Consider the following 13,047-nt stretch of genomic DNA (forward strand, 5'->3'; position numbering starts at 1 on the left):
GGAGAGGAAATTCTGGAGTTCTTCTTCACTGTGAGTCCAGATCATGAAAATGTCATCAATAAATCTGTACCAAACTTTGGGTTGGCAGGCCTGGGTAACCAAGAAGGCTTCCTCTAAGCGACCCATGAATAGGTTGGCGTACGAGGGGGCCATCCTGGTACCCATGGCTGTTCCCTTTAATTGTTGGTATGTCTGGCCTTCAAAAGTGAAGAAGTTGTGGGTCAGGATGAAGCTGGCTAAGGTAATGAGGAAAGAGGTTTTAGGTAGGGCGGCAGGTGATCGGCGTGAAAGGAAGTGCTCCATCGCAGCGAGGCCCTGGACATGCGGAATATTTGTGTATAAGGAAGTGGCATCAATGGTTACAAGGATGGTTTCCGGGGGTAACAGACTGGGTAGGGATTCCAGGCGTTCGAGAATGTGGTTGGTGTCTTTGATGAAGGATGGGAGATTGCATGTAATGGGTTGAAGGTGTTGGTCTACGTAGGCAGAGATGCGTTCTGTGGGGGCTTGGTAACCAGCTACAATGGGACGGCCGGGATGATTGGGTTTGTGAATTTTGGGAAGAAGGTAGAAGGTGGGGGTGCGGGGTGTTGGTGGGGTCAGGAGGTTGATGGAGTCAGGTGAAAGGTTTTGTAGGGGGCCTAAGGTTCTGAGGATTCCTTGAAGCTCCGCCTGGACATCAGGAATGGGATTACCATGGCAAACTTTGTAAGTAGTGTTGTCTGAAAGCTGACGCAGTCCCTCAGCCACATACTCCCGACGATCAAGTACCACAGTCGTGGAACCCTTGTCCGCCGGAAGAATGACGATGGATTGGTCAGCCTTCAGATCACGGGTAGCCTGGGCTTCAGCAGTGGTGATGTTAATCCTACTCCCAACATCACCACTGCTGAAGCCCAGGCTATCCGTGATCTGAAGGCTGACCAATCCATCGTCATTCTTCCGGCGGACAAGGGTTCCACGACTGTGGTACTTGATCGTCGGGAGTATGTGGCTGAGGGACTGCGTCAGCTTTCAGACAACACTACTTACAAAGTTTGCCATGGTAATCCCATTCCTGATGTCCAGGCGGAGCTTCAAGGAATCCTCAGAACCTTAGGCCCCCTACAAAACCTTTCACCTGACTCCATCAACCTCCTGACCCCACCAACACCCCGCACCCCCACCTTCTACCTTCTTCCCAAAATTCACAAACCCAATCATCCCGGCCGTCCCATTGTAGCTGGTTACCAAGCCCCCACAGAACGCATCTCTGCCTACGTAGATCAACACCTTCAACCCATTACATGCAATCTCCCATCCTTCATCAAAGACACCAACCACTTTCTCGAACGCCTGGAATCCCTACCCAGTCTGTTACCCCCGGAAACCATCCTTGTAACCATTGATGCCACTTCCTTATACACAAATATTCCGCATGTCCAGGGCCTCGCTGCGATTGAGCACTTCCTTTCACGCCGATCACCTGCCGCCCTACCTAAAACCTCTTTCCTCATTACCTTAGCCAGCTTCATCCTGACCCACAACTTCTTCACTTTTGAAGGCCAGACATACCAACAATTAAAGGGAACAGCCATGGGTACCAGGATGGCCCCCTCGTACGCCAACCTATTCATGGGTCGCTTAGAGGAAGCCTTCTTGGTTACCCAGGCCTGCCAACCCAAAGTTTGGTACAGATTTATTGATGACATTTTCATGATCTGGACTCACAGTGAAGAAGAACTCCAGAATTTCCTCTCCAACCTCAGCTCCTTTGGTTCCATCAGATTCACCTGGTCCTACTCTAAATCCCATGCCACTTTCCTTGATGTTGACCTCCACCTGTCCAATGGCCAGCTTCACACGTCCGTCCACATCAAACCCACCAACAAGCAACAGTACCTCCATTATGACAGCTGCCACCCATTCCACATCAAACGGTCCCTTCCCTACAGCCTAGGTCTTCGTGGCAAACGAATCTGCTCCAGTCCGGAATCCTTGAACCATTACACCAACAACCTGATAACAGCTTTTGCATCCCGTAACTACCCTCCCGACCTGGTACAGAAGCAAATAACCAGAGCCACTTCCTCATCTCCTCAAACCCGGAACCTTCCACAGAAGAACCCCAAAAGTGCCCCACTTGTGACAGGATACTTTCCGGGACTGGATCAGATTCTGAATGTGGCTCTCCAGCAGGGATACGACTTCCTCAAATCCTGCCCTGAAATGAGATCCATCCTTCATGAAATCCTCCCCACTCCACCAAGAGTGTCTTTCCGCCGTCCACCTAACCTTCGTAACCTCTTAGTTCATCCCTATGAAATCCCCAAACCACCTTCCCTACCCTCTGGCTCCTACCCCTGTAACCGCCCCCGGTGTAAAACCTGTCCCATGCACCCTCCCACCACCACCTATTCCAGTCCTGTAACCCGGAAGGTGTACACGATCAAAGGCAGAGCCACGTGTGAAAGCACCCACGTGATTTACCAACTGACCTGCCTACACTGTGAAGCGTTCTATGTGGGAATGACCAGCAACAAACTGTCCATTCGCATGAATGGACACAGGCAGACAGTGTTCGTTGGTAATGAGGATCACCCTGTGGCTAAACATGCCTTGGTGCACGGCCAGCCCATCTTGGCACAGTGTTACACCGTCCGGGTTATCTGGATACTTCCCACTAACACCAACCTGTCAGAACTCCGGAGATGGGAACTTGCCCTTCAGCATATCTTCTCTTCTCGCTATCCGCCAGGCCTCAATCTCCGCTAATTTCAATCTGCCGCCGCTCATACCTCACCTGTCTTTCAACATCATCTTTGCCTCATCTCTGCCCAAACTCTTTGCCTTTACAAATGTCTGCCTGTGTCTGTGTATGTGTGGATGGATATGTGTGTGTGTGTGCGAGTGTAAACCTGTCCTTTTTTCCCCCTAAGGTAAGCCTTTCCGCTCCCGGGATTGGAATGACTCCTTACCCTCTCCCTTAAAACCCAATCCTTTTGTCTTTCCTTCTCCTTCCCTCTTTCCTGACGAGGCAACCGTTGGTTGTGAAAGCTAGAGTTTTGTGTGTATGTTTGTGTTTATTTGTGCGTCTATCGACCTGCCAGCGCTTTTGTTGGGTAAGTCTCATCATCTTTCTTTTTAAATATATTTTTCCCACGTGGAATGTTTCCCTCTATTATATATATATATATATATATATATATATATATATATATTTAAAAACAAAGATGATGTGACTTACCAAATGAAAGTGCTGGCAGGTCGACAGACACACAAACAAACACAAACATACACACAAAATCCAAGCTTTCGCAACCAACGGTTGCCTCGTCAGGAAAGAGGGAAGGAGAAGGAAAGACAAAAGGATATGGATTTTAAGGGAGAGGGTAAGGAGTCATTCCAGTCCCGGGAGCGGAAAGACTTACCTTAGGGGGAAAAAAGGACGGGTATACACTCGCACACACACACATATCCATCCACACATATACAGACACAAGCAGATATATAAAAAAACAAAGACGATTTGACTTACCAAACGAAAGCGCTGGCACATTGATACAAACACAAACATACACACAAAATTCTAGCTTTCACAACCAACGGTTGCCTCGTCAGAAAAGAGGGAAGGAGAGGGAAAGACGAAATGATTTGGGTTTTAAGGGAGAGAGTAAGGAGTCATTCCAATCCCGGGAGTGGAAAGACTTACCTTAGGGGGAAAAAAGGACAGGTATACACTAGCGCGCACACACACACACACACACACACACACACACACACACACACACACACACACATATCCATCCACACATATACAGGCACAAGCAGACATATACAGAGGCAATCCCATTCCTGATGTCCAGGCGGAGCTTCAAGGAATCCTCAGAACCTTAGGCCCCCTACAAAACCTTTCACCTGACTCCATCAACTTCCTGACACCACCGACACCCCGCACCCCTACCTTATACCTTCTTCCAAAAATTCACAAACCCAATCATCCCGGCCGCCCCATTGTAGCTGGTTACCAAGCCCCCACAGAACGTATCTCTGCCTACGTAGATCAACACCTTCAACCCATTACATGCAGTCTCCCATCGTACATCAAAGACACCAACGACTTTCTCGAACGCCTGGAATCCTTACCCAATCTGTTACCCCCGGAAACCATCCTTGTAACCATTGATGCCACTTCCTTATACACAAATATTCCGCATGTCCAGGGCCTCGCTGCGATGGAGCACTTCCTTTCACGCCAATCACCTGCCACCCTACCTAAAACCTCTTTCCTCATTACCTTAGCCAGCTTCATCCTGACCCACAACTTCTTCACTTTTGAAGACCAGACATACCAGCAATTAAAGGGAACAGCCATGGGTACCAGGATGGCCCCCTCGTACGCAAACCTATTCATGGGTCGCTTAGAGGAAGCTGTCTTGGTTACCCAGGCCTGCCAACCCAAAGTTTGGTACAGACTTATTGATGACATATTCATGATATGGACTCACAGTGAAGAAGAACTCCAGAATTTCCTCTCCAACCTCAACTCCTTTGGTTCCATCAGATTCACCTGGTCCTACTCGAAATCCCATGCCACTGTCCTTGATGTTGACCTCCACCTGTCCAATGGCCAGCTTCAAACGTCCGTCCACATCAAACCCACCAAGAAGCAACAGTACCTCCATTATGACAACTGCCACCCATTCCACATCAAACAGTCCCTTCCCTACAGCGTAGGTCTTCGTGGCAAACGAATCTGCTCTAGTCCGGAATCCCTGAACCATTACACCAACAACCTGACAACAGCTTTCGCATCCCGCAACTACCCTCCCGACCTGGTACAGAAGCAAATAACCATAGCCACTTCCTCATCTACTCAAACCCGGAACCTTCCACAGAAGAACCCCAAAAGTGCCCCACTTGTGACAGGATACTTTCCGGGACTGGATCAGGCTCTGAATGTGGCTCTCCAGCAGGGATAAGACTTCCTCAAATCCTGCCCTGAAATGAGCTCCATCCTTCATGAAATCCTCCCCACTCCACCTAGAGTGTCTTTCCGCCGTCCACCTAACCTTCGTAGCCTCTCAGTACATCCCTATGAAATCCCCAAACCACCTTCCTTACCCTCTGGCTCCTACCCTTGTAACCGTGCCCGGTGTAAAACCTGTCCCATGCACCCTCCCACCACCACCTACTCCAGTCCTGTAACCCGGAAGGTGTACACGATCAAAGGCAGAGCCACATGTGAAAGCACCCACGTGATTTACCAACTGACCTGCCTACACTGTGAAGCCTTTTATGTGGGAATGACCAGCAACGAACTGTCCATTCGCATGTGGCTAAACATGCCTTAGTGCACGGCCAGCACATCTTGGCACAGTGTTACACGGTCCGGGTTATCTGGATACTTCCCACTAACACCAACCTGTCAGAACTCCGGAGATGGGAACTTGCCCTTCAGCATATCCTCTCTTCTCGCTATCTGCCAGGCCTCAATCTCCGCTAATTTCTAATTTCAATTTGCCGCCGCTCATACCTCACCTGTCTTTCAACATCATCTTTGCCTCTGTACTTCTGCCTCGACTGACATCTCTGTCCAAACTATCTGCCTTTACAAATGTCTGCTTGTGTCTGTGTATATGCGGATGGATGTGTGTGTGTGTGTGTGTGTGTGTGTGTGTGTGCGCGAGTGTATACCTGTCCTTTTTTCCCCCTAAGGTAAGTCTTTCCGCTCCCGGGATTGGAATGACTTCTTACCCTCTCCCTTAAAACCCACATCCTTTCGTCTTTCCCTCTCCTTCCCTCTTTCCTGACGAAGCAACCGTTTGTTGCGAAAGCTAGAATTTTGTGTGTATGTTGTGTTTGTTTGTGTGTCTATCGACCTGCCAGCGCTTTTGTTTGGTAAGTCTCATCATCTTTCTTTTTAGATATATTTTTTCCACGTGGAATGTTTCCCTCTATTATATTCATATATATATATATATAAAAGTCGCCACATATTGTTAAAGTTGCCACATCACAAATATTAGGATACTTTGATTTGTAGAGCCTAGTTTTGAAATGGGAATGTTGTGCCAAGGACTGTTTTCTAATTTTGTATTCATTATTGGGACAGGTTATAACAAAACGGTTGCCTTAAGTATAATAATTCTGTATGTTCCTTCCAAACAACATGGTGCACAGTGTTACGTGATGCCCAACTACACATGAAATTCTAAACAGTAATGCTACGAAGGGTGTATGAGCAGAACAAACACCAAGCATGGGCCTCCTATATCATCTTCGCTGTGCATGCCCAATAATGCCTTCCTTCTTGCACTCTGAGGCAACTGCTCAAACAACACTATTTCTAACAGGCTGTGAGAAAATATTGTGGATGGTGATTTGAGGAGTGTTACTTTCAAAGTAAATTTCCTTTTATGCAAGATGATTTATGGTATGTGTTAGAACGTGGGATGACTTTCTTAAATCACACAGCATTCAACTCTCATTCAAAACTTAACATTTTGAGGACCAGCCAATTAGGAAAATTTTGGGCCCAGAAGACAGGCATGTATGTTGTCTTTTAAAATTTTATGGGTACATATGCACAAAAAAAGGGACCAATATCATATACGAAAGCTCAGCTTTCCTCGTAGCTACATTATATGTTTATGCTCTGAATATCTACTGTCACTGACTGGCGTGCGACGCGAGCTGTGATGTGGTTGAGAAAAGCACTTCCCAATCTTGACCTCAGTGCTTCAGAAACTGATGTGCTGTATTTGGTGGAAATCATATTTGTACTTTCATAATAAGAAAATATGCAGTGTACATGTCTCTGTGTATGAAAGATCTTTCTAAAACACAATTTTTTGCTGCGTTTTGTTTCCTAAAGTGTTGGAAAGTTCTATGCTAGTTTATAAAACCTTTACCATTCAAAGGATTGATAAGTTTTACAGCTCCAAGAGAAAGTATATTATCTCTTGACACAGAAAAACTGTATTTTTACCTGGAAAAAGTGTATTTTTAACAGTGAAAAATACTGGAATTTATTTCTTGTCTGAGTATACACTCTGTAATTTCCACTTACAAAATTTCTCCTCACATATTACATGGCAGTTATGAGTTCTGTAAACAGAGTTTGCTTTATATTCATGTGAAAATGGGGTTTACATTTACCTTGTGATGTTTCTTGCAGTTAACAGATGCAACTTTCATTATAGTGTATGAGATAGTTCTTTAGTTTGTAACTGTTATTGTCTTTTATGCTTACAAGGGAACCTCCCCATCGCACCCCCCTCAGATTTAGTTATAAGTTGGCACAGTGGATAGGGAGAAAACAGTAAGAAGTTGTGTGGAACTATGAAAAAATAAGCAAAATATACAAACTGAGTAGTTCATGCGAAGATACGCAACATCAAGGATAATCTCAGCTCAGGAGCGCCGTGGTTAGCGTGAGCAACTGCGGAACGAGAGGTCCTTGGTTTTAGTCTCCCCTCCAGCGAAAAGTTTATATTTATTTTGGCAAAGTTATGATCTGTCCATTCGTTCATTGACGTCTCTGTTCACTGTAATAAGTTTAGTGTCTGTGTTTTGCGACCGCACCGCAAAACCGCACGATTAGTAGACGAAAGGACATGCCTCTACAATGGTAACCGAAAACATTTGATCGCAAGGTCATAGTCAACCGATTCCTCCACAGGAAAACACGTCTGATATATTCTATACGACACTGGTGACGGCATGTGCGTCACATGACAGGAATATGTTGTCGACCCACCTAACTTGTACACTTGGCGAATGGGTAAAAACATTCTTCTACGTTGCCCGATTTAGGTTTTCTTGTGGATGTGATAATTACTCCAAAAAAAGTGATGAAAACATAAGAGTTTGTCACATAAACTGCAACAAATGAATCCAACAGTTTCGCAGTCGCTCACTTTTCCCTGTGCTCTGTCAAAACATATGTTTCAAATTTTTCCGTGTGTAGACCGTCAAATCCTGCCTATGTACAAGCAAATCTGAACATGTCCTGGAATTCTGGAGAGCGGAGTTGATTATGTGTGAGTGCCTGAACGTTGATAATTGTCTGAAAATAAAAAATTAAACTTTTCGCTCGAAGGGAGACGTGAACCTAGGACCTCTCGTTCCGCAGCTGCTCACGCTAACCACGGGACCACGGCGCTCCTGAGTTCAATTTATCGTTGATCTTGCATATCTTGCACATCGACTACTCGGTTTGTATATTTTGCTTATTTTTTCATAGTTCCACACAACTTCTTCCTGTTTTCTCGATTGATCTGTGTTCAGTTTTTCAAGGCCTATCCACTGTGCCAACTTATAACTAAATCTGAGGGGGGTGCGATGGGGAGGTTCCCTTGTTAGTATGCGAGTCAATCCATTATCACTATCAGTCACATGACGCATGCACTATTTAAATGTTCATGTAACTTTCATGAATGGCATGATTTTGTTTGTTTCTGTAAGTTTGTCAGTACATGCTACATTCCTGAGTAACAGTTAGTCTGAGGCGGTTTTCATTATTGCACTGTCACTGTCTCAGTAGCTGAATTCCTTTAAATCCTTCAGACACATCTTGTGCCACAAAGAGGTTTACTTTGCTCTTGACCACAGTTTTGCAGTGGCTGTTCATCCTGATGGACAACTAGTTGGTTGTCATAACAATGTAAAAAGGTGTGCAATGAGATTACAGCTGAGCTAGTAGATGACATGGCTGCCTTCACAAGCAGCCCGGCCACAGCCTCTATCAGTGACACACACACACACACACACACACACACACACACACACACACACACACACACACCAATCCCTCATGCACACATGACTGCCAACTCCAGCATTCGGGCCAGAATGCAACTATCATTTGGGATGCAATCAGCAGTCTGGAGAGATGCTGGGAAGAGGAAGGGAGAGGGAGAGTAGTGTACTAGTGGCAAGAGGAATGAACACTGTCTGGTGGAGTGTGCAGCAACAAGACTGCTAAGAGGCACAGCATCAGGGGGTTGTGGGGCTCGGGGGTAGGGAAGAAAGGAGCAAGAAAGGATAGGAGTGGGGAAAGACAGGTGGATGCATTGGCAGAGGATTGCAAATAAGCAGGGTGGGAGATGAAAATGGGGAGGAGATAATACAACAAGGGGTGGAACCTGTTGGGTGGAGGGTGCAGGACAGTATGTTACCATCGGTTGAGGCCAGTATAATTATGGGACCAAGAATGTGTTGTGAGGATAATTCCCAGTTGCACAGTTCAGAAAAGCTTGTGGTGGAGGGAAGGATCCAGATGGCTCAGACAATATCCAGATGGCTCAGACATTTCCCAAAATGTTGAACATTGGACATTGCAGCCAAGTAATTTTGATTCATATTTTGTGGAGAAAAACTAAATGATGAATATTTACTGTAGCATTTGAGTTTCTTCATAAATTTCTGACCTTAGAACTGTCTGATTCTGTCTTAGAAAATGGAGTGTTGTACCTTCAATACATACATACATAAAGACCAACAATCTACTGCAAAAATAGCTTTTGTGAATGATTTAAAAGGCTGAAATCAACTTAAGTTGAAAGGCGATAGTTTGTATATTGCAACATAGTAACTTTACTTTTAGGCTGTCTCACAATGTACGTGTTTGGTGTATTATGGGACAAAGTAGCATGTCACCCAGTGTGTCTGTTAGGCAATAACAATTCATATGTTAATGGATTCAGCGAGGAATCCAAAACAGAGATTGTTTTAACTGTACCAGTGTTTTTTTAAAAAACACACCATATTTCTTTAGAGTGGTGGCTCACCATCAGCTGTAAAAATAGTAGCCACATCAGTTTGCTCTGCATCATCATAACACCAGAGGTCTAAATTTTAATTAACTGTAATAACCACACAACTTTATCTACTTTTATTTTCCACTCTTGTGCAGGAACCTTTCATTGCAACAAAAGAATACACAAAAGAATGGGCATGTTCTTATTCAGTAACAGTTTAATGCATTACATTGTTATCAGTATTGCTTGACTGATTTGATTGTTCATTCAGTCTACAGTGAAAAGCAGTGTCAATGTCATTAAGATGTAACTGTGGATGACATGACAAGTGACCATCTGTTGAAATCTTTGGAGCCAGCCTGTGATAAAAATATCAAGTATCTTAAAATGATGCACTGCATCTAACACTGTATCTGAAATTTTGGCCTCAGAACTAACCATAGCAAATGCTGCATTGTAGCTGTGAATGTTATTGAAATAATTATTTGATTTCTCTTGAATTCTTGGATCATTTGAAGTGTGTCCTTGATAAAGTGCATTGAAAAATAAATTTATTGTTAATGCCGGCAGATCTACTTTTCCCTTAAAACAAGACAGTTGCATTATCTTTATGAATATCCACATTCCTATTACTTTCTCTACACAAAAATGGTGTCTGCCTAGCTTGGCATTTTTCATTCCAACCTGTTAGCATTCTCCTTCTAGACATAGCCTAAAACAAATATTGTTCCTGTATAATAAGGGAATAAGTTGTAGTTGTTCAAAATGAAAAAATTAAAAATTAGGAACTTGCTTCATATTTTATGATAATGGCAGCAAATGACCACAAAGTTACTCTTACAGAAAAGTCAGCAAAGTAACAATACCAATTTAAAACATTGTTTACAGAATTCATTACTAAGATAGCACTTCAGTTTTTGATGATCACATACTGGAGATTTCAATGCATGATAGAGAAGGTACATCAGAGTTACGAATTTGAAAGCTTGTACTTCCTATCATCACTTGTAATGGCTACGTACACATGTGACTCTTTCTTTGTGCACATTTATGGCAAAGTACTTTTAAGTAATTAATATGAAAAATTGGTACTTCAAATTTTCATGTTCACGTATTACTATTATGATGATCTCAGTAGCATTGTTGCTGGTTCCCATAACACTTGTTACAAATTGTGTGAGAGGAGCTAGATTAGGAGACATGTGAGACATTCAAATATAACTCTAGAATAGGTGTACTTGAAAAAAAAAAATTAAATTAAAATTTGAACTTAACATTACCTATTTACGTTTGGAAATTAAGAAGTTTACTAGTGAATCGAGTTGTTTCATAAATAATTCAAAATTACCATAAGGAGCCTTGTATGTTATAACTTTTATTATTAATTTTCCATGAAAATCTGTTTCTGCAGCACAAACAAATACACTGATTAGCCAAAGTCGTATGATTACTACCCATTGTGACATTGAATGCCATGTGATGGAATTTAGGGCATTTGATGCGGCAACAAATGTGTGTAAGTGGAGCAGACATGGACAGGGAACACTCTAATGAAGATATGTGCCGCAAATGGGGAAATCCATTGAAATAAGTGGCTTTGAGAAGAACAGAGTATTATTACGCAGAGCCTGCGAATTAGTATCTCAAAAGAGGTGAAGCTGGTCGAATGTTCTTGTGCTACTGTCGTGAGCTTCTACAGAAAGAGGTGGAAGGACAGTGAAACTACCACAAGGCGCCATATGGTTTGACGTCCACGACTCTTCAGAGAATGTGGGGATCAGAGGTTTGTCTGCTCTGTAAAGTAGGATAGATGGTGACTGATGATGCCATCTCTGCTGAAAGAGCACAATGCTGGTGCATGCACAAGTGTTTCAGAGCACACCAGTCATCATACATTGTTGAACATGTAGCTCTGCAGCAGAACACACCTACATTTTAACTTGTTGACCCAATGACATTGTCAGTTAAGAATGCAGTGGATACGGGACCATCCGGATTGGACCATCGATCATTGGAAATGTGTCGCCTCTTTGAGTGAATCACATTCTTGCAGCATTAGGTTGATGGTCATCTCCACAAACTCCATCATGGAGGTGAACAGCAGTGTGAAATGCGCAGTGCACAACTTACGCAGGCTGGTGGGAGCAGTATTATGCTATGGGAGGCATTCTGCTGCACTTGCATGGGACCTGTGGTAGTAATCGAAGACACGCTGACTGCAGAGAACCACCTGCATTCCTTCGTGCTTGATGTGTTCCCTGACAGTGGTGCCATCTTTCAGCAGTATAAATGTCCATGTCTCAGAGCCAGAACCATGATATAGTGGTTTGAGGAGCAAGATAGTGAACCCATGTTGATGTCTTGATGACCAAATTTGCCTGATGTAAATAATATGGAACCCATCTGGGTTGTTATCAGGCGCCATCACTGCATACGCAAATCAGCGGCCCATTACTTAAGCGAAATACATTACCTGTGCATAGACATCTAATGCCACATACCTCCATGAACCTGCAGACAAACTGCCGGATCCCTGACACACAGAATCAATTATGTATTTCATTCCAAAGATGTACACACACACTATGAAGCAGGTGATCATAACGTTTTTCACATCAGTGTATTAGCATAATCCATTCTTCCTTACCCTATAAAATTGTATTTTTAATACTGTTTTAAGTTACAGTAGCTGGAGATTAATATTAAGTTCATCAACATTGGAAAAGTTTGTGCCTCATTGTAGTGTTGTATTGATGTTCTCAGGATTCAGCAATTGACAAGTTGGTACTGATTGTTAATCAGTATCAGCAGTGGTTTTTATTAGCTTCCCATGAAATTGAACAGTTGCGCAGTGATTTGCAAGAGCTGGAGAAGGGTCTAAATTGCAGTGATGCTACACTGCAACTTAGAACAGAAGTTACGAATCTCAAAAATAAGGTAATTGTTCTGTCATATTCTGTGACTATGGCTTCTTCATCTCTGCGTAACCTATGTCTATTTGTAATTGCTTACTGTATACAAGCTTTGGTCTCCTTCTAACTTCTTAGCTCCCTCCCACCCCTCTTCCCTCCAATACCAACGTATTGTACCTTGGTCGGCCGGCGTGGCTGTGTGGTTCTAGGCGCTTCAGTCTGGAACCGCGAGGCCGCTATGGTCGCAGGTTCGAATCCTGCCTCGTGCATGGATGTGTGTGATGTTCTTAGGTTAGTTAGGTTTAAGTAGTTCTAAGTTCTAGGGGACTGATGGCCTCAGATGTTAAGTCTCATAGTGCTCAGAGCCATTTTTATTGTACCTTGATAACTCA

The 13,047-nt window shown here is 43.7% G+C and overlaps 1 protein-coding gene across 1 annotated transcript in view; it reads left to right on the forward strand.

Annotated features, from left to right (window-relative positions):
• Window positions 1-13,047, forward strand: part of LOC126191552 (protein bicaudal D) — a 130,563-nt gene that overhangs the window by 37,609 nt on the left and 79,907 nt on the right. The window contains exon 8 of the mRNA XM_049932461.1: window positions 12,507-12,680. Within this exon, the coding sequence (XP_049788418.1) occupies window positions 12,507-12,680 (174 nt within the window). The remainder of the gene's footprint in view (window positions 1-12,506; window positions 12,681-13,047) is intronic.

This window comes from Schistocerca cancellata, chromosome 6, assembly GCF_023864275.1.
Source record: "Schistocerca cancellata isolate TAMUIC-IGC-003103 chromosome 6, iqSchCanc2.1, whole genome shotgun sequence".
Classification (NCBI taxonomy): Eukaryota; Metazoa; Arthropoda; class Insecta; order Orthoptera; family Acrididae; genus Schistocerca; species Schistocerca cancellata.